The sequence below is a fragment of the Harpia harpyja genome, chromosome 7, assembly GCF_026419915.1.
Source record: "Harpia harpyja isolate bHarHar1 chromosome 7, bHarHar1 primary haplotype, whole genome shotgun sequence".
Classification (NCBI taxonomy): Eukaryota; Metazoa; Chordata; class Aves; order Accipitriformes; family Accipitridae; genus Harpia; species Harpia harpyja.
The window spans coordinates 9,234,438-9,261,223 of NC_068946.1; the positions used below are offsets into that span (position 1 = coordinate 9,234,438).

General features: G+C 49.4%; 1 protein-coding gene across 2 annotated transcripts in view; it reads left to right on the forward strand.

Annotated features, from left to right (window-relative positions):
• The window catches only part of CDC42 (cell division cycle 42), a 28,841-nt gene extending 22,156 nt beyond the window's left edge, over nucleotides 1–6,685 (forward strand). Inside the window, exon 6 of one of the 2 annotated variants that reach the window (XM_052791408.1) lies at nucleotides 5,263–6,685. In XM_052791408.1, the coding sequence (XP_052647368.1) occupies nucleotides 5,263–5,352 (90 nt within the window). In that variant the 3' untranslated portion in view covers nucleotides 5,353–6,685. Of the gene's footprint in view, nucleotides 1–3,748; nucleotides 4,613–5,262 lie in introns of those variants that run through there. The other variant, XM_052791409.1, reaches the window with a different exon arrangement.
• The last annotated feature ends 20,101 nt before the right edge of the window (nucleotides 6,686–26,786 follow it).

The window sequence follows — 26,786 nt, forward strand, 5'->3', positions numbered from 1 at the left end:
CTAGGCTGGGGTAGATGGGAGCCATCGGCTGGCTAGCTGGTGCGTCGCCTTGACTTTGGATGCCCTGGGAACTTAATCTTGCGTGCCTACTCTTGCAGAATTGACTACAACTCTCTCGCAATTTCCTTAATGCTACTCTGTAAAGAATTTGTCCCTACCTGATGTGCATGGAACTAGGCGTGCACAGTATCAAGTACCTCACTCTTTTCAGTTTTGTTCTGCATTCATCTCTAGTATCTTGAGCACAAAGCTTTAATTGCTAAACTTCATGAAGCCTGAAGTTCTGCTTATCTTGCACCTTTTGCCCAGATTGCATGTTGACTCTTCCGTTTGGGATCCTGAGACTTTTTTTGTAACAAAGCTTTGCCTGAGTGTTTGCTGAGAAGAGGCTTTTGGTGGAATTGTGCAGGACACTGGCACTGAAAGTGTTGTGGTGAGGCATACTGCAGTTCATCCTGGGAATCCCTAATCAAAAGGTGGTCTTGGCTGTGCTTCGTTACTGCCCACATGCAAGTTGAGGGTTATTTGTGCTTGTGCTGTAATTCTCCTAGATCCATTCAGTCCCAAAATACCATTTTAGATAGTGTCTGGCACATCCTGAATGCTGCCGCTAACTAGGCTGTAGAACCTGCTAGTTGGATAAATACATACCAGGACTTTTTGTCCTCTGTTGCTCACTGAGACTGTTTCCTCTGTAGCTTTAAACTTGCCTTGTTTAGTCTGCTCACATTGCATAGAAGCACTTAGAATTACCAGAGTAAGAGCTGATATGATTAAAAATTTCAGTGTTTATCCATTCTTTTTATTTCCAGATAGACTAAACTGTATCTGTTGCAGAGAACAGCTTTATGCCCTTGGAAGCTCAGCCTGAATTTCTTCCAGAGCACTAGTGCTTGTATACCCATTGATGGTTTTAGGAATCAAGAGTAACCTGGGAGGAGGGTTCAGAAGCCTTCTCACCTGGAAGACTAGTTGGTTTGCATCTGCTCTATTCTTCTTTCTTCATTTGTTGTTGACTCACCTTACAAAACACCTTTTTCCTCAATCTGTCAGTAACAGCTGCCAAACAGAAATGTAGATTATCTGTGAAGAGTTGTTTGAATTTCCCGGCAGTGATCTAGCTGGCAGCTTGCTAAACACAGAAGTCGGCTGGCTTTCCTAGCTAGGAGGGTTGTTCTCCTACCTGCAAGGCAATGTTGTGGTGGCTGGTTTCAACTGAAGCTACACTCAGCTGGGTAGTTCAATCTCTCTTTACCTTGGCTTCTGTCTACACAGCTCACCTCAGCAGTCTAGGGTGGTTTTTTCCTTCTGAACTAATTTACAGATTACTTTGACACCACGGTAGCAAGTAATCATAAAATCATGGAGCCAGAGCATGTTTTTTTTTTCCTGGGAGGAAGAATTTGCTTGTCTGTGTGGAAGGGTCGATGTTCTGAAAGTACTAGGTGAGTTGTAAGAGGCCGAGTTTGAGCCTTTTCTGTAAAGACAGAATATCATCTTCTCCCTGTGTTTGGGTGACTGCAGTACTGAGGAGTCAGTTCTTATGGCTGCCTTTCCTCAGGTTGTGGAATCCCTTATTGTGACGAAGGCACTTTCAATGTCTGTTTTCAACCTTTCTCTACAAAATAGCACCCAATACCACTGTAAAAAGTGGGTAACACTTTGCTATTAGGAAAGGGTGACTGACACAGATTACAATTAAAATGATTGTTGCTTCTCTTACATTTAAGAGTTAAGTGTCTGAGTGAACATTCTGAAGCTCAACGCTAGTACCTAACACAAAGCAGAACTTCTGAATTCAGTTCCTTTTTTCCCCCCTGATGCTGGGTTGACAGTTTTGACACAGATTTTTAAACTATCCATGACTGGAGGGGGCAAAAGGAGCTTGAGCTCAACCTGTTCGCCAGTGCAGCACAGGAGCACTGTTACTTTAACCTGAGTATCGAGGTCTGTGTGCCAGTGGTATCAAACATGGTTCCCTTCGCATGGTTACTCTTGTAGCATCCAGGCTTTTAACCCCAGTCCCATTTTTACAATAATTTTGTCCCTGTCCCGTTTTTTCTCCTCTTCCCTTATCCCATTTTTTTGCTAGGTCCTTCAAAACAAATCCCAGATTCTGTTCCCTTGAACAAATTAATTTCTCCTGTGCAACAGGAAAACAAAAGAGGAGTCCCTGAGTAGGACAATCAAGGAAGCATGTTTTCTTGACTCTTGCCCTGCCTGGGTTCTTAATCTATATAATAGTACATAATTGAGTTTATACTACAGCCGTATTCTTGCAGAGAAGGAAAATCTAATTAGCACTCAGACTTCACATAGGCATTATTTATCAGCAGTCTCTAGCTCTTTTGTCAGCCAGGGTTGCAACTCATTTAAAAAAAAAAAAAAGTTGCTGGGGAGGATTTACAGAATGATTGTACATGGTGATTTCCTTAACTTCTGTTCTTTCAAGTATAATCTTGCATGTAACGTGATGGACTTAAATGCTTCCAGATGGAATTGCCTGAGAGATTTCCCATGTATGTGCTTCAGTGAAACAAGATTAAAGACCTTCTAAAAGGGATACATCCAGTCTAACCTGTGAGGGAGAAACCAGTTACATTTGAATGATTTAAAAAAAAAAAAAAAAATCTTAATTTTGCAAAGGCTACAATTGTTTACAGGAAGTAATTTAAGCTTTTCTGTTTGTCTTTAGCTGGGATAAAGCAGTTCTTCGGAATTTATGAAGGTTGCACTCATGACAGTAGATTTAGGCGAGTCCAGTTAGCATAAACTGAGCCAGGTTTCACTTCTGGTGTTCATGTGTAACTTGGCAGAGTTGCGTGGGAGTTGTAACACACTGCAGTGTTCCTGTTGTGCTTATAGCAAATGCAACGCATGCTTCGTGCTCCAGTGTAATCCCTGCAGACTCCTTGCAGCTCTGTGACTGCTTGTCTGGTGTTGGATCTCAGTTATTCCAATCCTAACACCGTTTCTGTCTTCCTGTGACTTGAGTGGTTGTTATACTTGCTTTAGTAACTAACTGAATAACTGAAATGCACCATTTCCATGCTGGCTCTCAATGTCAAAATAGCAGCACTGGTAAGGTATTGCATCGCTTCTTAAAAGACCGATAGCCAATGTCTGAAGATGATGATGGCTTACCAGAGAGGTACTGCTTCGATCCCAGATCATGTTTCCCCAGCCATCTGGAGGCCTTCAGTTATTCAGGGGCTGAATTCACAAAGCAGAGTTGTTTGGAGCCGTTGCTCTGGACTAGCTGCCACTGGGGTAGTTGGGAGCAGTAAGTCCGTGCATCTGAGGTGCTTGCTTATCCATGGTGGGTGACTACAAAAGGTTTACCTGACCTTTTGGATCCCTGTGGTGGAGCAGGCTGCTCTCCCCTGTGTATATTCCCCTGTAAACTCCCTCAGTGTATATTCAGCAGTTAAATGGAAACCATCACCTTTTCTGCGGCCCCTCCCACCCCCTTGTTCTTGCCAATTGCCGCTGTGTTTGTGCCTCTGCCCTTCTGGGTGTTCATTTTGTCTAACTTGGTCTGTCACATGTTCTGGCTGTCTCTGACACTGACTTCTGGGTCATCTAAATGAGATTTCCTCCTGGGATCTACTTTGTTTTTTGCAAAGTAAATCTGTTTACTGCCTCTGTGAATTCAGCCTGGTCTATCCTGAATGCTCTTTGTATCTGCTTGTTTTTCTCTAATCCTCTAACCTGGCTGCTGTTTTTTCTCCTCCCCTCTGTCTTGTAGAGAGGTCTGAAGAATGTGTTTGATGAGGCTATCCTAGCTGCCCTCGAGCCTCCGGAAACTCAGCCCAAAAGGAAGTGCTGTATATTCTAAACTTTCTCCTTCCCCTCTTGCTGCTGCTTCCTCTGTCCCACTACTGTAGAAACCTGGTTAAAAAGTGAATAAAACCACCTTGATTGAAAGCTGTTGTGTCTGCTTGCCATCTTAGAGCAACCTCTGTATTAGCTCTTGGACTGAAAACAATACTTAAGATCTTTAGTAAAATGTTGTGACTGTGGAACACGAACTGGACTCGCTTAACTCTCTGCTGCTTGGGTTGCCAGATGTGGGTAGCTTTATAATTCAGGCTGTTGGGGGAAAGGATCTGGTTACATCATTATTTAAAGAAAGATCAAAAGAATAAGACATGATGTTTGATCTTCCTGAATCCAACTGGAAGAAAGGATGCGTGTTTTTTTCAATTTCTACTTGTGACTCGTTAACTGTATTTGCATGACAAAAGTACATGAAACAGTGATCTGCAAGTTACGCTGTAATGTGAAGGGTTTTCTGGTTCTCCTTTGTGCAGTGAGATGTTTTTCTGTTGCTATTGCTTTGGCTGTCTGTGCTGTAGTGGAGTATTTGTCAGTCCTTGGGGGGAAGGAAATATCAATGTACTTGCTACTGCTTTATGAACTGTTAAAATTCTTGCTTTCACTAACATGGTAGACCTCTTCATTTCAATAATAGATCCTTAAAGCCTGTTACTGTAAGATGTAAAGCTGCTTCTTACTATTATGCTTCTGATTTTTATTGTTTTAAGGAGAAAACATCAATTGTAGCTTGTCTTTAAATTTTGAAATTAAAAATTGCAGTTGTTTGTATAAATGACTGATGAAGCTTTATTCCGATTTGCACTTCCTGGCTTCAGTTTCACACTTAACGCAATGTACAGTACCTGCTTCATACTCCTCCCATCTTGACTTCTCTGATACCATGCACAGCTTCTGGGCTCTACCTGGCTGCTTCTAACCATCGGGCGTTTGGGGCCGGAAGCCTGACCAAAGCGTGTACCAGACCGATCTATCGTTGCATGCTTGCCTTGTGTCTTCTCTCCCCTGACACACGGGTGTTTGCACTGCTGTACCCAGTGTGCTCCAGATCAAGCTCTTGCATTTGAATGCAGCACTTTCTGCTTTGTCATTAGCATGTGAAATGTGTTAATAGCCAACTAATCATAAAAATTGCCTTAAGGAAATGACTTGGTTATGTGTGTTTTGCTTCTTGTGAAGTATACTGGTCTGGTCTCAAAGGATTCGTGTTCCTGTTCAGAAAATCAGATGCAGTGCTAGGGAACTGCTAACCACAGCAGCGCAGCTTGGACAGAGCCTAGCTGAGCAAAGGAGACTCTGGGAGTTGTAGATGGCAAACCTTGATTCGTCATTAGAGGGGTTTGTCTGCCACTTGGCTTTCTGTGGTTTTGTTTGTGTAAAAACTCAAAAATGAGACTGCCCCTTTCTCTCTTTGCCCCTTTTCAGAAAGGCCTAAAGAATGTATTTGACGAAGCGATATTGGCTGCCCTGGAGCCTCCGGAGCCGAAGAAGACTCGCAGGTGTGTGCTGCTATGAACGTCCCTCCACAGCCCCTTCTGCAAAGCTGGTGTTCGATGTCATACTAAAAGCAATGTTTAAATCAAACTAAAGATACAAATTTTAAAATTTGTTTTTGCAATAATGACAAATGCCCTGCACTCCCATCTCCCCCACACGATCCCTGTGTGAGATGAGAATGTTAGTGTTTATTCCCCAGTGCCCCCTCAATTCAGTTAAACTAGTTAATTTTGAGTAATTATGTATTATCAGAAAACACTGATCAGTACTAGTTTTTTATTTTGTTTACCGTTTCTAATTTTTTTTGTTTAAAATCCAGGCATGCTTGTGATGACTTTTTCTGTAACAGACTAATTCTAGGCTGTTTTACTGAAGCCTTGTCCCTTTATGCCAGTCTGGCAAGACTTGGTTCTGGTTTCAAGAACTTCTGGGGCTGTTCTGCAGCCAACCGGCAGCCTGGGTGTGAGCAGACTTTAGTACTCAAGATAAATACAGGAAAGTAAAATGTCCCAAGCTGGTGCTCCTCTAAGGAGGAGTGTAGAAAATGTATCTGCATCTCCTCTGAAGTTGCCTTGTATCTCTTCCCCTGGCTTTCCACTGTGCAGGTCATAAATTTCTACCCCATCCTCTAAGTTATGAAGCCTTAGGAATAGGAGAATCCTTTTCTCGATGCACCATCAGACTTGAAACTAGCTTGCCAGTCTCTTTCTTAATCTTTGACATCATAAGCTTTTGTCACGTGATGAAGAAATAACTGCACCTTTTTAAGCATGCCCAACTGATTCAGTTGGCTTTTAACAAATCCATCTTCTGCCAATCCTTAACTATTAGCAAAACGCTTACAATGACCAGCATGTACACTGCTGTTTGGACATTCTGAAAGGACCTGGTGTATGTTAAGACAAGTCTTGGAGCTGGCCCTGGTGGTGCATCTCTTCCTGGATGGCTTGGCATCCTTCAGGGAGGGGTGGAAAGATAAACCTGTGTCAGTAGGAAGGAACTGCAGGGAGGGGTTTCTAGTGTTTAGTGTGGCACCATATAGGGACCAGTTAAGGGAATCCCCTTTTTCTGCATTTTGCTTGTACGTAACCTTGAACCTGTAAGATGGGCTCCAGCCCGCTGAGGATTGTGTGCAGGGTCTTTACGTAGACTGACTGCAGTGTTGTAGGGATTTTACCAAAAATATATTTTGGCTTGCAAATTCAAAGTTTTTTAAGACTTAGGGAATCTTCTCCATCATCCAAAATTCCAATTTCTTGTAGACTCATTAGTGTTGAACCAATGCTTTTTCATGTCTAAGTTCTTTGTATATGCATTCTTTTCAGATGTATTAAACAAAGTATCTTCACAAGCCTGCCTGAGGGTAGTTATTTCCCTTGCCTTTCTCTTGAGTGTGAAGGACTTGTACATATGACTTTTATCCATTGCAAGCCCCACTCTCCTCCTTGCAAGTTAGTTTGGGTCTTAATGCTTAATCCTGTCAGTTCATGTCTTCCCTTATCTCTGCTGCTGGCCTCAGTTCTGTCAAGATTGCTCAAATCTTTGATGCAGTGTCCTTGCTGTCGTACCCAACTCTGAAGAGAGGGCATAGTGGTTCTTAATGAAAAGAATACTTGTTGTTGTGCATGTTCCCAAATATTAAAAGTTGGCTTTTGGGGGTTACTGGGCTCTTGCACCCCTTCTGTCAAGAATCCAGTCTTTGTGGAAGTTTCCTGTTGTTCCTTGTTCATGAGCAGATAGCAAAAACCCTAAAGGGACAAATGATATCACACCTATTTCTCACCCAAAAGCTCACAGAATTTATTACACCTTTTTGTTAATTCTCCAAAGAAATGGTGAAGTCTTACACTGTTGATGCATAACTTGTATTAATTATTAAAACACATTCCAAAGAGCCTCATTAAAGGTCATTTTTATTTTAAGACTCTGACTTGTGGGTGCTGTAATCCAAAAGCTCAGGGTAAAATGTGTGCTTTTCACTTTTCATAGTGATTAGTGCTGCTGTTCAACTTTGCAGTTCAGTTTTTAATTGCTCTCTTCTGTGGGGAGGCTTGGCTGTAGGTCTGTAGGTTGCAGTTGAAAGTACTGCTGGTACTTGTAATGTTTGGTGACAGTTGAACATTGGTGGCTGCTCTGTGTGCTTACAGCAGACTGAAATGGGCTTCTGTACCTTCTAATAGCTAAACCTAATTCATGTGTCTAAAGCCAGCAGCAAGACTGGTGACCAAGGGATTGCCTGCATGAAATCAGGCAGGAAACTGCCTCTGAAGTGGAGGGATCACCCTTTAAGACTTCTGCTTTAAGTGGTAGCAGGGTTACCCTGTCAAGCTTTTTCTGTCTTGAATGCATCCTTACGTGGGGGTTGCCTGTAGCTCTCTGGTCCTTCTGCATACATTTTTATGGCAGTGACCTGTACCAGTCCTCTCATGCAGGTCCATTTGGCTAAGCAATAAATTCTCTGTTGTTACATCGGTGCCATGAGTTAAACTTGGCTCTGGAGGGAATCCTGGAGGTGCTGGATGATGGAAAAACATCCTTTTCAAAGAGCAGTGCTGCTTCCTTCCTCTCTGTGTTGCATTAGCTTTGCAGAAGTTGGGTAGCTCCATGACTCTGCTAGTACATAGCTGTCCTTGTCCAGAGAGAGGATGAGATGCTTTTCTCTGCAGCTCAGTAGTGAGGTCTCTCTCAAGCTGGGTGTGTGAGATGTGTTCTGTGTTACCAGGTTATATGAGCTTCTCATAAGAGCTCCTTGGTGACTGTCTCCCTGTGTGAAGGCATGCAAAACGGGCAAAACCAGTGAGAAACACCACTTTCTTCCCCTTCTGGGACTGCCATTTTTGGCTAGCACATTTGAAAGCAAAGGTCTTGGAGGCAGGTGGGAATACTTCGCACTTCCCTTAATGCTAGTGTGGCAAGTATGTGGTATGGGCTGGGATTGCCTCATGTTACTGCTTTTACAATAGGGGACTTCGCTATCTGAAGATGCACCTGTGGCTCAGGGCTGTCTTCCTTCTCATGTTTGAGGATTCTTGAGGTACCCATAGTAGCTCAGTAGCACAAATAGTACAGGAGATCTGGGCTGGCTGCTGAACCAACTGCTACATGTGTAAATGGTGTCTCTTGTAAAGGGCCCAAAATCTCTGATGGGAAAGCATCTGAGAATCATGTTAAAATTGCTCCAAGGACTGAAGGCTGCATGGACACTGAAGAGCAGCTTCTTATTTTAATGGCTGGGATGCACAGCAGTTTCTTAATGAAATCTTTTGGTTTGGTTAGTGAGTTCTGAGTTTTGGTTGGCTCTCACATGAACCTCCAGTTCCTAATACTAAATCAGTTTTGCTTAAAAGCAGGTAGTGAGTGGAGCTCTTGCTTCTGTTGGCTACTCTGAACAAGTGGCTCTGTATCTTTTTAGCTGCTTGTTGTCTATGAAGCAATGATGATCCCCTTTCCCTGCCTTGGCTGCGTGCTCCACACACGTTAGCTCCATTCAGCTGTACAGGGAGATGATTACATACACTAATTGCATGGAAACGTAACATCTTGCAGGATACTTTCCTGCTGAACTAGTAGACTCTGCTGCCTGTTTTTTGTGGTCAAGCTGATGCCAAAATGACCGCAAGGGAGGAGGTAGGAGAGCAGATCTGGCATAGAGGGTTAGGGAGGAGGTAGGAGCATGCACATGGTCTGACCAGTTCAGCTGTATCGGGTAAACACATGTATGCTGTGGTGACAAATAGCATGAATCAGTTTGTTTTCCCACTGGGCTATTGTCAACAGAGTTGAAATATGGAAATTGAAGACTATTGGCTAAATAGGCAAGTACTTAATTTGGAGAAAAGTCCTGCCTCTCTCGTAAGAGACATGCTTGCATCAGAAATCCAAAGCAAGAGGTTGGATTCCAGGGTTGATTACTGATGGGAAGAGTGTTCCAGGGCAGCAGTTGCTTTCCTGAGCAGGAGATAACTAAGCACACCCTTACGCTCAGTCTGTCCCTTGCTGATTTAGTAATGTGTAGAAATTTCCCACTGTGTATATGCTGATGTAACTAACCCTGCTGTTTCTGTAGCTCCTGGTGTAGGCATGGTCTCTATATGGCTGCTGTAACTCAGCCTGGTGCTAAGATTGTGTTAAACTGGTGACTGTTTTCTCTCTCCAATGTTTCCTGTGCTGTGCCATCAGGAACATGTTGGAGACGTGGGCTTTTTCTTGCTCTCCCTTGCCTGTTTCCCTGTGGGGCAACAGGAAACTATGTTATGCCTTGGAAGAAATGGTGCTGCTGAGCAACAGATGCAGCTAGGGTTGTCTTTTCTTAAGCGTTTGGGAGATCAGTGAGGCAGGCTGAGCTCTGCAGCTTTCCCAGGAGGGAGTTTGTTTGCTCAGCCATATTCTTTACTCCTCCATCTCCTTCCCAGTAATGTGCTAGTTCTTGCCGTCAGCGCTGTGCATTATACTTACCTAGGTGTGGCCCTTATTAAAACGAGGGTAGGGTATGTAAGGAAAGATGAGCACATTTGATAAGACCTTTGAGAAAAGAGCTTTTTGGAGCAACTGCATCTTTACCAGCACCACTGAGTCACCCAGGCTCCTTAGCAGTTTGTTTCATGGCATTGCCCAAACTGTGGTCAAATGCTGCCTGTTGCCTGAAAGGCTTTCCAAGCATTGTGCTATCTCATCTGACTTGGGGATGGTCCTCTTCGTTGTTTACTTTCTCTGCTTGGGTTATGTCTGCCTGCTCTTTCTTTCTTAAGGGGCTCCCAGAAGGGAGATTTCACAAGGTGCAGCTACTTTAGTGTGTTTGGTCAGATGGATGAGTGAATCTCCAAGTTGTCCATACTTGACATGCTCTATTTCACATCCCAGAGTGTTTTTTGGAGTGTGCTAGTTGGATTTATAGTAGGTAAAATTTAAACTGATATTGTCCTCTGGCAGCGAATGGAGTTTGGGTCTTTGGGACCCAGCTAGAGTTAGTTTGAAGGGCCCCCTGAAAAGTGCTCAGTGTTGCTGTTGGGTATGGTTTCACTTGGCAGATCTGCTCCTGCCGTCTCTGCTGTTTGCTGCTGTAGACACAGCTAAAAACAGACTGATGATGTTGGAGTGTTCCCAAGAGGCAGCAGTGTCCTCTGTTACTTGGCCACCATCTAGGTCTCATTTTGCAGCTGGTAGCAGCTGCCTCCTTTTAAAAACAGACTTTGAGTGGGATTTGTGAGAGCTGTTGTGTCAGCACTGCCCCTGACCCAGCCTTCCTGTTGCCTTAACTTACAAGAACCAGCCTCTCTCTCACTGTGCAGCTATTTTATGTGGGGTGCTTCTGGGGTCCTGTGCTGGGGAAGTGCACTGCTTCGCTTTCCCTTGCTGCCCATACTCTTCTTTACTTCCTCTGAAAAACATTCCTCACTGTTGCTCCTCTTCAACCCCTGGTCTCCTGTCTGAGGACTGCAAGTCACTCTTTGGGTGCCCAGAGACCTTTCTGCTAGCAAGCAATAAAACAAGTAGAGAAGATCAAGCATGAAAGAGGAAAGTACTGCTTCAAAAAAATGTAAAGAATAACCCTAAAGGGATTAAACTAAGAATAAATTAGTTCTAGCTGGCAAAAGGAGCAGGCCCCTGCTTCTGGCAGTGCATTTCTGCTGGTTTTGTTACCTTAGTCCAGGTGGTGATCTGTCCCTTTCATAAGCTGAATCAGCCCCTGAAACCCAGCCTGGGAAAAAAGAAACCATGAGCAGGGAGTTGTTGGTTGGCTGGAGCTTTCCTGTGAACTCCTGCCCTAAATGACTTGTCCAGGATTGTGTAAGAAACTGGTAGCAGGGCACAGGCTTGAGCTCAATGGTGAGGTTATCTTAACTAGAGATCCTGCTGCCCCGTCATAAACACACTGGCAAGTCCAGGACCTCCTCCCTCTTCCCTTGTCACCTGGTATCAACTGACCAACTCCTGCTCGCTACAGTGAGGTGAAATAAAAAAATATCACTTATCATGGGCTTGGACCAGGATAAAAAGCCTGGATAAAAAAGAAATTTCATTTAACCTGGACAGAAGAGACCTGGATGAGGGGCAGAGGAATGAAACTCCTGATGCTGTAGCAGGGCTCCTGTCTGGTTTTGAGGACTCTCTTGGGTATAGACTCTGTACTTTTTTTAGATCTAGCCTCATGCTGCTGCCCTCTGCCTGCTTCTCAGCTTTGTTGGAGGTTGAGAGTAATAAAGGTGGTGTATTTGTCTGATCACACCCTAATCTAGTGGACCCTGGAAATTGGTAAAGTGTTTTTCTTGCCCCAAGGAGGCTTTGGGCCTGAATTGTCAAGGTAAGCCTTGAGAGCATACTGCTAAGGACCAGATTGACACAGACCCTCTGCCATGTGTGCTGGCAGGCCACTGGGACTGCTTCGCAGCAGGGAAGAGGGCTTCCCTGAGATGTTAACAGTCACCTCATCACACCTGAAGCCCCTCTAAAGGGTAGAGAATGTGGTGGGGGGTGTCTTTTAAGTTACTGTTGGGCAGTAGTTGGGCAAACAGGTTTCAGTGCTCGGAAATATTTAACGTGGCCAAGCCTGTAAATGGTTATGTTTCAAGCTGCCCTCTGGTGGTTTTGGACAGAAGGACTGAGCTGAAAAATCAGCCTGTGTCATTGACGTCAGCCCCTCGTAAGAGCCTCTGCAGCAAATTGGACTGAGTGCTCTCCGCACCACACCCAGGGACCTTCCGGAGCTGAGCAACACTCGGAGCAGGAGCCGGCAGCAGGGTGGGACAGGGTGGGCTCAAGTCCAGCAGCCCTCCAGGCCTCCTGGGTAGCCTGCAGTGGTGCCTGGGTCATGTGTGCTGCTAGTAAAGCCTGATGAGGGACTAAACAAACCACCTGTAAGGGTCACACAGCATGGTATCTGCATGGGAGGTGACTGGATGTTTCAGGGTGAGGTGGTGGAACTGGAGCAGGAAAATGCAGGCTGAAGGCCTTACAGCAGCTTCTTCATGGGCTCTTTGATAAGAAATGGGCTTGAGCTCTGAAGCACAGGTTTACGATGACCTTTAATCCCTTGCCATCAGTATTTGTGCTGGGATAAATTACATAAACATAAAATTGAGCTAGGTAATTTACTTACTAAGTTCCTGACTTTTAGACTCTATGCATGTGTGAAAATACTTCTGTTAGTTTTGAATTTCCAGCTTTTCCTTGGTTTTGAAGAAATCGGGACCCTGCTGAGGGTTGCGTAGTGCAGCCTGGGGTTGCTGCTTGCACATACAGGGACTGTGTGTGCATCTGCTCACTTCTCCTGTGCCTCTACTTACTGCACCTCTCAAGCTAGAGAAGTGCCTGTGTGAAAGATGTAGTTGTAAGTGTGCGAGCAAAAAGCCTAAACCCCACACTACAAGGAGTGTACTGGTCCCCTTTGTACAGTTGCTGGAGATGCTAGCCAGAGTCGGATGAACACTGTGCAGGTTTGTGTGGCTTATTCCTGCTGGGGTGACCCCAGACATATCTGCCTGTTGGCTGATGGGCTGATATTTCCCTGGCAGCAGTTACAGTGGGTGAGCTGTATAAAAACCTAGGACATCTGCAGGTACTGTGCTGACATCTCAGCAAATGTTGCTGCTGAAAAGTCCAGCTCCTCTCTTTCCTGAATAAAAGTGGTTTCTGCACAAGTCTTGGACACTGACGACCTGCCACTGCTCAACGTGTGGGAGGACATCAGCATCTCTTATTTTGGGGTGGTGATGCTCGCCAAAGCATACCTGTGATTGCGTGGGGAGGGGAGAGGATTTTTCACATTGACACAGAGGGGAATGGTTACTTTATCCAACACACAGCCCTGGAAAGATGGATGGTTAGTAAGGAGAGTGCTGCATACATCTTCCTTGAATTTTTAACATGGGATCTAGAGTGCTATCCCTCACATAGATGTGACCTCCCTGTGTTCCCAGTGACATGGTCACAGCTTACCCAGGAGAAGCTCACAGCTCTTGACCCTTCCTGAATATTTTGGGAGCATCAGATATGTGGGGAGGTTCCCTTGCTGAGAGATGTGGCAGCAGTGAAGCAAGTAGCTATCTTGCCTGCTCCATGATGCTCTGCTGGTTTGAAGGCGTTTCTCTTCCCCTTCCCGTCAGGTGGGAGCCTTTAACAAGTCCTGTACTCCTGCTCTGCAGCTGGTCCTGGTTTGGGTCATTTGTTTCCCAAGTCTTCTTCCTCCCACCTTTCACAATTTGGTACCCGAGGGGAACTTGAGATGCCAGCACAGTGCAGTGTGCTTCCCAGAGCTCTCAGCAGGGTGGTACCTTACTTCTTGGTGGTTTCTGAGTTGTTTGCTGTCTTTAACCTGCCTGTCCCAATTCTGGGCTGTGCTTACATCCAAGGGTCAGTGTAGGGTGAGAAGCAATTCCTTTTAGATGCAACCATGAGCACAGAGCAGGGGTAACACAGGCAAAACCAGAAATGTCAGGTGATGGTTGGAAGCAGGCGATGAGCACCTTCATGCACGAGTTGAGAACTGGTATCTTCCAAGCGAGGTAAGTGACTGCTTTGGCCCTCAAGGAGCATTTCAGCCTTCTCATCTGTGGCCTGCCAGCGCAGTCAGCTCTTTCCTTCATGCCCTGGGCGGGCTGTATGTGTGCATTGGAGGTGTGGGTCTGTGCTGGGTGTAGAGGGGATGCTTGAATATATGGAGAAGCTAACAGCATGTGAAAGGCTTGCCCTGTAAACATGCTCTGGCTTCTTTCTCTTGGGGAGTGTCTGACTCGGGCACCACTTTTAGAAACTGCTGAGGCATCATCCTGGCAGCCAAGAGGCTGTTGCTCGTTTCCTGCAAGGAGACGCGAGGGACGGGTCTCCGTTGCACTCCTGCGCTGACGGGGAGATCTGGCTGTGTCTGAGCAACGCAGCTGTGGAGGAAAAGCCACTCCGCTTTCTGAAAAGCAGAAGCGGGAGGAGGCAGAAGGGCTGGCAGATGGGAAGGGGGGCTACGATACAGTTGTGTGGTTGCTGCTCTCTTTTTTTATCCAGAGTTTGGTTTTAAGAGGTGTTGGCTGGCCTGCCCTGGAGCGCAACATCCCTGGCTTCATCCCAAGTGGTGGCAATGTTGGGATGTGCAGGTGGCTGCTGAGGTTGCCACTGGCAGCAGGGGATACTTTGCAACCCAGGAGGTGGCTATGGCAGATCCCTGGAGATGTTCAGCCCTGCTTAGGCATTGGAGCCTCCTGTGCCAGCAAAGGGTGAGCTAACGAATATTGATTCAACTGTGAATTTGTCCTGGCCCTGGGTCAGATCCTGGCAGAGGATGGGGTCTGCTCAGCTCTCCAGGCACAGTGTGTCACTGGAGAACAGGAACTGGGCACTCAGTGGCTCCTGTAGAGTAAATCAGAGATGTCACGGGCATGACTGATGTGGCATTGCACCCTTTGCTTGCTGTCAGGATTTGCTTGTGGATAGCTCTGAAGCTTGTCCTGTATTGCATTGCCTTCATTCAGTCTAACTTACCAGAGCATGTAGCAGCAATCACAGCTTTCTAGCACCCAAAGGTCTGGCTCTGAAGCACAAGAAAAAGCCTTTTCCATGACACTGCGTTTCTCCGCTCATGTTCCGTATTGGGAGTGGAGCTCTGGGGGTAAACTAGGCAGGTATTGCTTGCTGTAGGCACAGTTTTTACAGGACTGGGGGGCACTTGCAGTGTTTTTTGGATTTGGGGGCAAAGAAATGAGCTCACCAACCTCTTCTGAGGATGGCCAGCTGTGTGTTTATCTCGGGCAGATAAATCTGGGCTGCTGCACTGAATCTGCTGTCAGTGCCCAAGCTCCATGAATGCTGGTGAGTACACCTGATGCCTGTGGGAGACCAGCAGCTGTGAATGCTGGTGCGGGTCTCTGCTCTGCCTGGCATCGAGAGCATTTGTGGTGCAGACTGGCATCTCCTGGGAACTCTGCCCACTGGTGCAGGGTTAGGCAAGGCCAGCCCTGTTGTTGCTTGGGAATTGAGAAGTGTTGCCTGTTGTGTACAGGCAGGGATTTAGCCCTTGCTGCCTGTATTGGGCTCATGTGGAGGCAAGGGCAAGCACAAGCTCTACTTAAGTCATTGCTATACAGCAGAGCTGGTGTTGCTTAGCACAGTGTTTGTCCTCTGATAGGATAGGCATCCTTATTGCTGCCCCTGCAGGCAGCAGGCTTTTTTTTATTTCCTTTGAATTAATGAAAAGAAAAAGGGAGGGAAAAAAAAAAAAAGAAGAAAAATAAGTCTCTTACGGCAAACCAGGGCCAACCGTCCCAAGAGGTGCTTATGAACCTGGCACTGACTGATATTTAAAACCCTGTTAAAATAAACCTTGAAATGTTTTGCGCAATATATTTTTCTTCCCTTATTTGACAAATACTGATCACCCTGATTTGGTATGTGCTCGAATAACAAAGATGGTAATTTGTCACCTACGTGCAGTGGGGGAGCGTGTGGGGACGGAGTCAGCTGCAAGAAATAATCTGGAATTTTTCACTGCTGCTCAGCACATGGGTTGTTACGGCCTGTGCGGCTAACCTCACCGAGGTGTCCTGTCAGCCACGGTGCTGTCCCTTTCCTCTGTTCACGGTGGCTTTCCCTGGGATCAAATCCAGCATCTGGGATGGAGGTTTTCCTTCTTGCTCCTGTTGCTGTCACATGCAGGATGGCTGCGGCACTGTCGCCAGAGCTGTGGGTGAAGCTGGAAGGAACTTGAGGCACCAGGGTCTGAGGGTGGTGGTGCAAGTCTGGCCTCTGATGTGAGCAGATCCTGTGGGGATAAACCACAGGGGTGTTATATCTGGGTTAGTTATGGGGTTGCAGGGGTGGGCAAGGTACCCCCTTTTCTGTGTATGCTTATCGCCTGCTCCTTGTGGGCTAGTTGGCAAACCTTTGATGACCTGAAAGGAGCGGTTTAGGACCAGCCTGGTGTTTCCAAAGGGGGTGTCACTGCTCCAGTTAATCCCAAGTGAGCCCTGTGCTGCAACGAACTGTCCTGTGGGAGGCTGGAGGAGAGGTGGGGGAGAGCTCCTGCTGATTTCCCTCTGCCTTTCCTTCTCCCACTGGCGGTCTTCTCCCATGTCTTGGTTCCCTGTGTGTCCTCCCAGTATCCTCTGACATTGTTACTCTTCTCTGTTTTACCTCTAACCCCTTCCACCTGTCTCATATCCTTTGCAATTGCTTTCTTTCCATTTATCCCTCCCTCTGCAGCTTCCTTCTCTCTTCTTCCCCCTGCCCCCATTTTGCCTTCTGTCCTTTTGAGCTGCCTTTTCCTAGGCCCCCCCTTCGTCAGAGAGGGGACCTGTTTATGGAACAGCGTGGAGAGATGCTGTCAAGTAATGTCAGGAGACAGGGCCAGGCAGCAGCTCCCGTGTGCTCAAGCTTTCTTGGAGACTTCTTGGCGTGCCGTAGGATCTGCCAACAGTTGTGCACCTGATTCCTGTGGGGTCACGTATCATTCGAAGCCTTTCAGAGGGTGAAAACGTGCTGCTGAAGCTGGGCTGGCCTTGCTGCAGCCTCCTGAGCAGGTGTGGGGAGAGCTGGCTGCTTGCTCCAGGTCACAGTGAGACTTTTAAACACCTCTCTCAGTGGGGGTGAAGTTGCACCAGCTCTTCAGAGCTTTCCCAGGGGCTGAGAGTTGGTACTGTTGTGTTTTTTTTTGTTGTTTTGTTTTTTTTTTTCCAAATGTGACACTCTTGTGGAGTCTTTTCCAAGAGGCAAAGCAAAAGTGATTAGTGTTATGTTTGCTCAACCTTAACTACAGCTGAACAAACTTTGTTTTTCCTCCTTAGGAATTATTATTCGGGTGAAAATTAAAATAGTTTACTTGTTAGTGCCGTTACATAGTATCACGTGTTTTTCTTTCTTTTTATGTCCCCTTTTCTTTATGATCCTAAAGACGCTCCAGTGGGCTACGGGGCAGCACGCCTGTGTGGGTCCATACAGTTCAAATGATTTTTAATTGAGCTAGCAGCCAAGTTGGCTGGAAGCACAGTGGAAATGTTAAGCCCCTTTCCCTTGAAACCGCTGATTTTAAAAATGAAAATATTATTCCTAAAAATAGTATTTAGCCTCTTCTATGAACAGGCAAAGCAGATGTAATGCAGGCGGTATCCTTGCTTTTGTGAGATGTGGCCACCTTAGCTGTCCTGGGGTGGATTTTCAGGCTTCTGCCACGTAAGTGCAGACCCTTTGCCCTGATGGATATTGTCTTTTCCCAAGACATATTATCTCCAGAGCTGGGGTCTCATCAGCCAGATGCTTTGCAAGGTTCTGGTCCACCCCCCTGCCTTGACACCACTGCAAAGCATCAGTGGGCTGAACGGTGACCAAACAGACCTGTCTTGGCCAAATCGCAGAGATTTTGTGCCAGTCCTGCAACCTGGCGAGGCTTTGCACTGCAGGGCGGCACCTCTGTGCAGCCTTTCCCAAGCCCACTAGATGGCAAACACGTAAAAGCTTTGCTCCTCCGTTCCTGGCCGGAATCAGGCCCTGTTTGCAGTGCCAAGGAGTGGGCTGGAGATATTTTTTTTTTTTTTTAAATTTTTTTTTTTTCTGGGGGCCGTCTGCACCAGCAGCCACCGGCTGTAGGTCTAGTGCAATCATTTACATTTCCAGCTCCTTTGTATAACATCAATACTGGAGAGTGTACAAACTGCTGAGCTGTTTACAACTGTGCCGGGGCTCCACCATCAACAGAGCGTGGCTGAATTAGCAGTGTCCAGCTGGGCTCCGACTGCTGCTGGACTGCAGAGAGCAGCCTAGGCTCTGTTGTTTTTGGCTTCCTCCGGGTGAACCCGGCCCTGGTTTAGAGAGGATCGAGAGGAAGAGGAGAGAGGCAAGAGAGTTTAGTGGGGGAGTTTGTTCCACTGACGGGCTGTGCTGAGCAGCCTGGGTTTCCCTGCACCTCCCTGGCTGCGGAGCAAGCTCATCTGAAGCGCCTGTTTGCCCTGAAGCTGTGTCTCCTTGGGGTGGTTTCTGCACGGGGACAGGAGAGTGGGCAGAAAGTGCTGAGCCCCTCTCAGGTGCCCTGATCCGTGCTTCGTAGAAGCCTGTACCAGATGGTACAGGTACGCTGCCCAGACACCCCATCCCTCTTTGTAGATGTCCCTTCAGTGCTGCTGGTGTCCCCTGGTGTCTTAGCTCTGGTGAACCTGGGGTGGTTTGGCCTCTTTGGTGAAAGAAGTTGCCAAGGTGGATGGGACAAACCTGTCCCAGGGAGGACACTGCCAGCAGGCTGATGCCTCTCCCCAGCTTTGGGGACCTTCTCATGTTCTTGCATGAAGGGAAGGTGCTGCTCAGGTTTGTGAGCTGGGACTTTTCTTTTGAGGGTTCAGGGAAACAGTGGGAGCATCTTTTGCCTCCCGAGAGTGAGGAAGCTTGAATCTCCTGGGCTGGCATGTCTCGTGATGTGGAAGAGCTGCTACCAGCAGTCCAGAGAACCTGGGGATGTGGCTGTGAAAGGAGACTTTTTCAAGATGCCTGAGTAATTCAGGAGCTTGATGGAATGCAGGTATTGTGGTGCCCAGAGAGCTGCCTCTGAAAACTCCTCCAAGACTTTAATCTGTATCTTGAGAGTTTGAAATATCTTTGAAAATCTGGCCATGGTGTCTGGCCAGAGCTCAGCTGCTGTGCCTAGAAAGCAGTATTGCTTTTGAAGAGGAGACTGTGTTGCTCGAGGGGGCTTTTGGAAATGTGAGCTTTGACCCCGTGCCCTGATGAAGCCTGTCCTGCTCCGGAGCCCTGTCTGGAGACATGATGGGGGATGATTCACCCTGGGGCTGCCTGCTATGACTGAGGTGGGTGTTCAGATGCACTCCTAACCCTGGGAGGAATGGGAAGGGTCTGGGCTGAGAGATGTGTCTACAGTGCTAGTGGGGCATGCACGGAGTGCATGCCGTGCTTGTGTTGCCCTTCAATGATGAACTTGGCTGTGAATGCAGGAAAGCCGTAGTGTGGTGCTGTGGGCATCTACTTTCTGCCCTGGTCCTTCCTCGGACCCCTGGGGCAGGGTCCCTGCCCCACTGCATGGCGTAGGCTTTGCCTCTGCAGAGGAAGAGCACCTGGATTTTAACTCCTGCCTCAACCTTGCTCATTTTAAGTGTCTGCCCTTTACCCTGCTCCTTTCTAGTTTAATTTTGGCTTGGCTCTAGCCTGGCTCCAGCATGGGTTAATCTGTCAAACTGTTTTTAACAAACCCACCCAGACAATAAACCATCTCAGATCTCTGCCCCTTCTCCCCGCCTGGGACTGATGGCAATTTGGGTTTGAAAACAATAGTCCTGGTCTAACAGACCTGATTTCATTCTCTGGGGAGATTGCAGGTTTGGTTGCTAAAGATAACTGAGTTTATGTGGTAGTCTCCAGCTCTGCAAAAGGTTCAGTTTACTCTTGTGGTGCTTAAAAATTAGCACACTGCACAATGAGTGTGTTGGTCACTCAGCCTGCTGCTTGTGTTGCATGTGGGTGGGAGTCAGCCTGCAAAGGGGAGCAGGGGATGTGGTGATGGATGTCCCTGCCATGCCAGGGTGCTGTGGGGGTTAGCTCAGGTTTTGGCCACTCTTCCTAAAGTGCAGAGCCTCAAGGCACTGCCTCAGAGTGGTGTGATTGGAAAGGGGACTGTCCATCTCTGCCCTGGGGAGCTCCAAGGTGACAGCAGTCTCTGAAATCACTTCAAGTCACCAGCAGTGCCATTGCTGTGGCCAGAGGTGATGTTCAGCACCCTTTGCCAGCTCTCCATCTGGGGAAGGACTTGCACATGTACTCGTGGAGGTGCATTGCTAATGCGGCGGTGCTCAGGGCAGCTATTGCTTGTTGGAGGTGCAGGTGAGCCTGGCTTGCCTTGCCTGGCAGGAATCACAGCCCAACCTCAGAGCCCAGGACTTGCTCCAGGCTTGCTCTGTGCAGGCATCATGAGCAAAGCTGGGTTTCCAGACCCTTCCTTGCCTGCACCCTGCCTTCGGGGGGGGAGATTTAATTGCGTGCAGATAATGAAGCCTGAGAGCTACAGCTGTATTATTCCCCATCTGCGCCAGATGCGTTTTATTACTGTCTTGGGTGGAGTTAGCAAAATGTCAGGCTGGAGGGAGCACAGTGCACCCTGTGGGTCCTGTCAGGGCTGGAGTTGTAGGGGAGGATCTGTGTGCTGTGTGTTCATCGCCAGACCCCCTTCTCTCTTAGTGGCTTACCCCCAAGGCACCCCAAGAAAGCTGGGGGGGACCAAGGCTGCTTCCTGGGTACCCAAGCAATCTTGCAGCTTTCCATGGGTAACGTCTGTATCCAAAGACCAACGCTGGGACCTGGAGTCTTGGGGAATGAGGATGAGTAAGGAGGGAACATGAAAACAAACCACACTGGGGGAGCTTCTGCTGGCTCCGATGACCCATGGGAATGTCTCGGGACTGGGTGCTGGTTTAGGAAGGTCTGCGTCACTGTATTTTCATTTCTGGGAGCAGCTCAGAGAATCAGGGCTCTGGTATGCAGCTGGGTCTGTCAGTCTTTTGACACTGTCCTGTCCAAAAAGCCCCTGAACCTGCTAGCTTAGCTTGCCAGCTCTGGCTCCTTGCCTGCTTCCCTCCTGAAGGCTGGTTGGAAGGCACAGACATGGGCAGAACGAGCACTTACATCTGTTGTGATGTCGCTGCAGCGACAAAAAGGATCATTTTGGTCGCTCTGGGTGCTGTCAGAGCTTGAAGGACCAGAGGCTGAGATCTGGCTGCGTGTTGGTTGGATGGCAGTGTATCGGCATCTCAGAAGGGCTGGCTGGGAAGGTCTCCTCTGTTTTTGGGAGGTGCTGGCAGCTAGGGAACCAAGACAAAATGGAAGCATTGGTTTATCCAAGCTTTCGTGAGCTCAGGCAGTGGTTGCAGCAGGTCCCTGGTTTCAAGGGCCATCACTGGGTGGCAATATGCTTTGTGCATCCTATGTGCAGCTGTGGCAACGCTGGGTTAGAAGTCTGCTTGGTGGCACAGCTGGTGGCTGAGACTGCTGGGTCAGACCCAGTTGGGCTGGAGCTTGTGGGGCAGACTCTGTGCATTCCTGCCTTTTGGAGGTTTGTTCCTCTGAGGCCCTGGCTCTTCCCTTGTCCCTGAAGACCTTGCGTGGGTAGGGTGGAGATCTCATGGGTAGATGTCCTAGGAGTTCTCCTGCCTGCACAACATTCCTGAAATGAGGTGGCACTGGTGTGGCATATGTATGGCCCATCTCAGGGCATGTTTTGCATTTCATGGCTTCTTTCCTCCTCCTGCCCACCCTGCTGAGGATAAGACCCTGGGGACGTGGCAGCAGCCAAATCCCAGCCACTGGATGCACCGGAGCAGTGGAATATACTGAGCAGACATTGAGCAGCAGGCCAAACCCTGCTGCCTGGGGTAAGTGCCCAAGAACAGCCTGGTCCTGCCAGGTATGACTGGCTGGCTCTCCCACTGAGGCCAAAATGTGCATCCATCCACCCTATCCATCCACCAGCTTCTGCCCTGGCCCCCTCGCGTTTTCCTCTTCTGTGGCTTTGTGGATGCATTCAGGGGCTGGAAGCTGCTGGGTGCACGCAGGCATGGTGGAAAGGAGCCCAAGGGCTGGGCAGAGGTGGAAAAGGGGCTGCTTTGTGCCGTGAGGCCTTCCCAGCCCACTGGCAGCCCCCCAAGCCCTCCGCCTCCTGCCACTCCCCCCCAGTCCTGGCAGCCCCCAGTCCTTGGCTCCTTGGGGCGATTGCATGAGGCATCATTTGCTGAATGCCCCTCTCCCTCCCCACCATAGGCTCCAGCACGGGGATGCCTGGCCAAGATCACAGGACAGCTTAAGGGTTTAAACAGATAGGAGGCTTAATAGCTTGACCCTGGGACCTCTCCATCGCCTGCTTGGGGCAGTGGCTGTGGTTTTGCAGCGTGTGTGGGAACGTGTCCAGAGCCAGGTATCACTCTGCTGGGGTGGATCTCCAGCCACACGTTGCAACAGGGCCTGGACAGACCTCTGCTCACAGCAGAGGACTGAGCATCTGTGGGCCAAAGGCTTGTGTGCACACTGTGAGTCTTGGAGATGTCAGTCCCCTGTCTAGATGGGCTGTGTGAGCCTGACTTCTGCAGGGGGGATGTGGTTACCCCTCTGCTGGGTCATGGGGCTGGTTGGGGGAGTATGGGCAGGATGAGCAACCAAGACCCTGCCTGTCCGAGTATACTTGAAGGGGCACTGCGGAGGCAGGGTTTGTCCCTGGCCACGCATGGGAGATGTGGATTTGGGGCTGATGCTTGGTGATACAGCTTTTTATCTCCTCTCCTCTAGTGGGTGCCCCCAGAATGATCCTGGCTGTGTCCTGGCATAGATGGTGGGTGGCATAAATATGTCCCCAAGTATAGGAGCAGTGAAAAGTGAGGAGGAGCTGGCACACCAGGGTCACAGCCTCTGTGATGCCGCCTGGAATCCTCAGAACATGCTGATCCCAGGTGAGACATGGCGCTCAGCGCTGCTGTCACCCTGCCAGCTGCTCTCCCGCACCACTCCCGACAAGTCTCGGCTCCGATGGGTGCTTGGCTGCTGCCCTGGGGCTGTCTCGGCATGCTTGCACAAGGCAGGCAGCCCTGACCTGCTCCAGGCTGTGTGGGTGGCATCCTGGCCTGGCAACAGCAGCGTGGTGCCCTGTGCCAAAGGGTTCCAAGCAGAGCTGGCCCAATGCGGGCTGGTGTGCCAAGGGGGAGGATTTGCTGCTGTCTCCCCTCCTGTCTTCAGCCATCAGTGGGTTCGTCTCCTGGAGAGCAGCCTGGGTCCCTTCATTTTCAGAAGACATGTCCTGCATTCTCTCCTTGGAGAGAGGGGGCCTGATTTTAACTCTTCAAACCTGTTGCACCCAAAATCACAACGCACCTCAGAAGAGCCTGGCAACCCTGCTTGTGCTGCAGCGTCGTGGGGGTCAAACAGGAGCAGGAGCCCTTGGGTGAGTCCCAAAACCCTGCCAGGGGCTGTCACCAAGCCCAGGAACATCCCTGGCTCCAGAAGGGATTGGGCGGTCCCTGTGGTGACCCACTGGCCTGCATCCCAGCAGAGCCTGAGCCGAGCAGCAGGGACTGGCGCTGGGGCGAGGGGGCCCAGCAGCATTTTCCCCCCTTCGCCAAGTTGTTATTTCAGCTGCTGGAGCCTCCGCGGGGCTGACAAACACCCCGCAGGTGCTGTTTGCAAGTACCTTCTCCCCTCCGCCCCGAAACCCCCCCGCTCCCCGGCTTGGGACTCCCTCGCTGCCCGCCCCCAGACCTCGCGCCTTTTCCCCCCCGGCCCCCTGGGACAAGCACCACATACACGAATCCTTGTTGCTTGCCTCCGTCCTGACCCGAGCTGTTAACAGAGGCTGCTTTTCTGCCGGCTTAGGAGCCAGCAGCAGTGTGCATGGCCCCGGCCACCAAGCTCCAGCCCTCCAGGGCTGCCTCTTAACCTGGAGAAGCAGCGGGTTATTTGTGTTGCTCTTGGCAGGGACACCCTGGCCCTCTGAAACAGAGGTGAATGCGCGCGGAGGTGTGGGGCGCAGGCCAGCGTGCGCTGTTTGTGTTGGACCTGCCACGCGGGGAATTAGTTCAACTCGGCTGCTAATTGCTTCTGAAGTGCGGGGCTCCGTCAAATGGACGCAAACGCGTGACGGGGACAGCGAGCGCAGCCGGGGAGGAAAGCTGGCCCCATGCTATGCTGCTCAGGGCTCTCGAGACCTCGATATCTCGCCTCTCCTGGCTGCATCAGCCCCACTTAATCTGCAGGGAGCGGAGGCTTTTCAGCTGTGACCCCGTTGCTTGGGAGCCCTGGGACTGAGAAACGATGCTCTGCTTTTGGTGGAGAAAGAGCAACCCCCTTCCCTGCCCCACGTCACCTCTTCTGAGCTGGAGAGGAGGAGTTGGCAGGGAAGAGGCTTTCCCTGCCCCAAATCCCCATGCCGAGTCCTGCTGGCTCTCCCTGCCCTGTCTCAGCCCAGGTTTGCTCTCATGCTTGTTTTAAGTCCCCCAGTGGTCCTACTGGTGGCTGGAAAGGATTAGCAGTGGGAAAGGAGGATTTTGCCCCACAGAAGGTCTTCCCCCTTGCTCAAGCATGGGCTGACCCCCTTCATCCCTGAACCTTCACTGTACCTGGTCCTGCCATAGGTTTGGGGCTGGGGTGGTGGTGCAAAAGGGTCCGGTTCCCCCACCTCAATATGAGTCCAGCTGAGTGCAGGCAGGAGAGGAGAGATCTTGAAAGCACCACACTGCTTGTTGTACAGAGCGTTTCTGGGACCTCCAGCCATGCCAGCACCAAAGCCCAGGGCACACATAGTAAGGTGCTGAGCGTTTCCCTTTGCAGGCTGGACGCAGCGTCATTCAGCATCACTCCCCTTCAAGGAGACCAAATTCACCATGGCATCAGCCATCCATCTGTGGTGGGAGGATGTCCTTTCCCAGAGGTGGGTGGGATCCAGGGTGGGAGGAGGACCTGCCAGATGCTCTCCTGGCCTTGGGAAGGAGCCAGCCACCCTACCACTGTCTTTCGTGCAGCAATGACCATGCTGTTGACCCATGGCACCCCCAGGGTGATGTGCAGGGAGAGCAGTCTAGACCAGGTCAAGGACAGAAAGCCCCAGGCAGGCTAAGGTCTCTGTGGTGGACATGGTCCACTAGTCCTTATCCAGGGGACAGAGTCCCCTGGTCCTCATCCCTCTCAGATTTAGCATTGACTTGCTTTGAGCCTCTGTGGGCTAAACCAGGGTGCATGTCCAGTGCCTGCATCCCTGCTGGATGCTAAGCACTGCCTGGCTTGCTGCACTGCTGGCCTCCATCCTGCAGTCCTGCCTGTGCCCTCTCCCACCCCTCACCATCTCCCCTTCCTCCCCCTGCTTTCATTTAGTAATTGCCGTTTAAAAGCCCAAACGCCCATTGTCCAAACGGGGATTAAGCACCATCTGTGCAAACTTAGAGGCAATTTTCGGTGACTGGGAGGAAACGGATGACTCAGAGAGACGTTGCGACACAGATCGGCTGTGACCCCAGGCTGAGCGGGTGGATCTCTGTGGAGCAGCCCTGTTCACCGAGGCACCTCCCGGCAGCCTTTTGAGGCTCATGGCAAGGGAGCCAGCAGCAGTTTTCAGAGGACTGTGGGTTCCCTCCTGAACTGTGAGGTGTCCCTGCTATCCCTCATGTCAGAACTTTAGTCCATCTGGTCCTACTGGTGGCTCCTGAGTTCTGGTTTTGAGTGGGAAGGGGATGCTGGCTCCATGGTGGAGTGCTGAGGCCAGGAGGTCAGTCTGCATTAGTGTGGGACCCTGCAAGACCCTCATGTTTTGGCTCTTTTCCCCCCAAAATGATGTCTGAAAGATGATGAAGGTGGCCCTGGAGGAAGGTGACAGTAAGCTCTGCATCCACTGGTGAATACCAGGAAATTCTTTTACATGGGAGCAAGAAAGTTGTGCTCCAAGTAGCTTCTCTCCGTTACCACCTGACCTGCCCCATGCGTGACATGTTCCCATAGCCCATCTGGACTGGGATGACACCCTAACTGAGGACGTGGTGGTGGTGAGGCACATGGGAGGCAGAGGACCAGGCTGCCGGCCATGGTGGCCCAGCAGTGAGGAGCACTTGGCCAAGGTAGGATTTTCAGCAGGACTCAGTGTGGGTCCAGCTATTGCAGAGTGAAGAGGGACATGTTCAATGCTGGTCTCCTTTTAGCACACCTGAATGGCTGCTGTTGGCTCTGACCTGTGCAGGGACTCCATGCAAGGTGGCTGGCTTCCCTGCAACACCCCTGCCTTAACAAACTTCAACCGAAACCTACTTTGGTCCAGTGTCCTGAAGGAAGAAGTTTGGGGAAGGACAACAGATTTTAAGGCAGTTAAGGTTGGACTGAGGGGAAGAGACGTTTTGAAGGATGGTGATTTAGCTGATCCCATGATTGCAGGAGGTGGATCTGAGTCCTGAGGAGGGCAGGTACAGCTAAGCCCAAGGAGCTGAACAGGGATCCCTGGGTGATGGATGTGAGAATGAGTAGTAAAGTGCTCCTGATTTTTGTTTGTAGGGGAAAAAGGGATTTCAAGCTTGCAACTTTTTCCCTTTGCCCCATGTTTTTGTTGTTCCCCAGCTCCACCATGGCTTGTTTCTGGCTCTCCAGGACACTGCTGATGTTCAAGAGGTGATGCTGGGGCAACTCTGAGGTGAGATCCAACAGCAAAGACGAGGCAGGGCTGGACTTCAAGTGCTGGCAGTGATATGGAAGGAGCACTAGGAAAATGCTCCTCATTTGGGAGCTTTTTGCTCAGCTCCTGCTCATGGTGCTGTCCGTGCCCATTGCATTGTGATGGGAAACAGGTGTGAGATGTGTCAGCTCCCTGCTTTGCTGGGGGCGTGCCTGTATCTAAATCTGGTATCCTGTACACAGCTCAGGGTCTTCAAATCCTGAGAGGTGATGGTTGGGGCAGGAAATGAGTAGCCCTCAACAAGGAGCTGTGATTAAGACAGCTTTACACCACAAGTCCAGCCTGGACA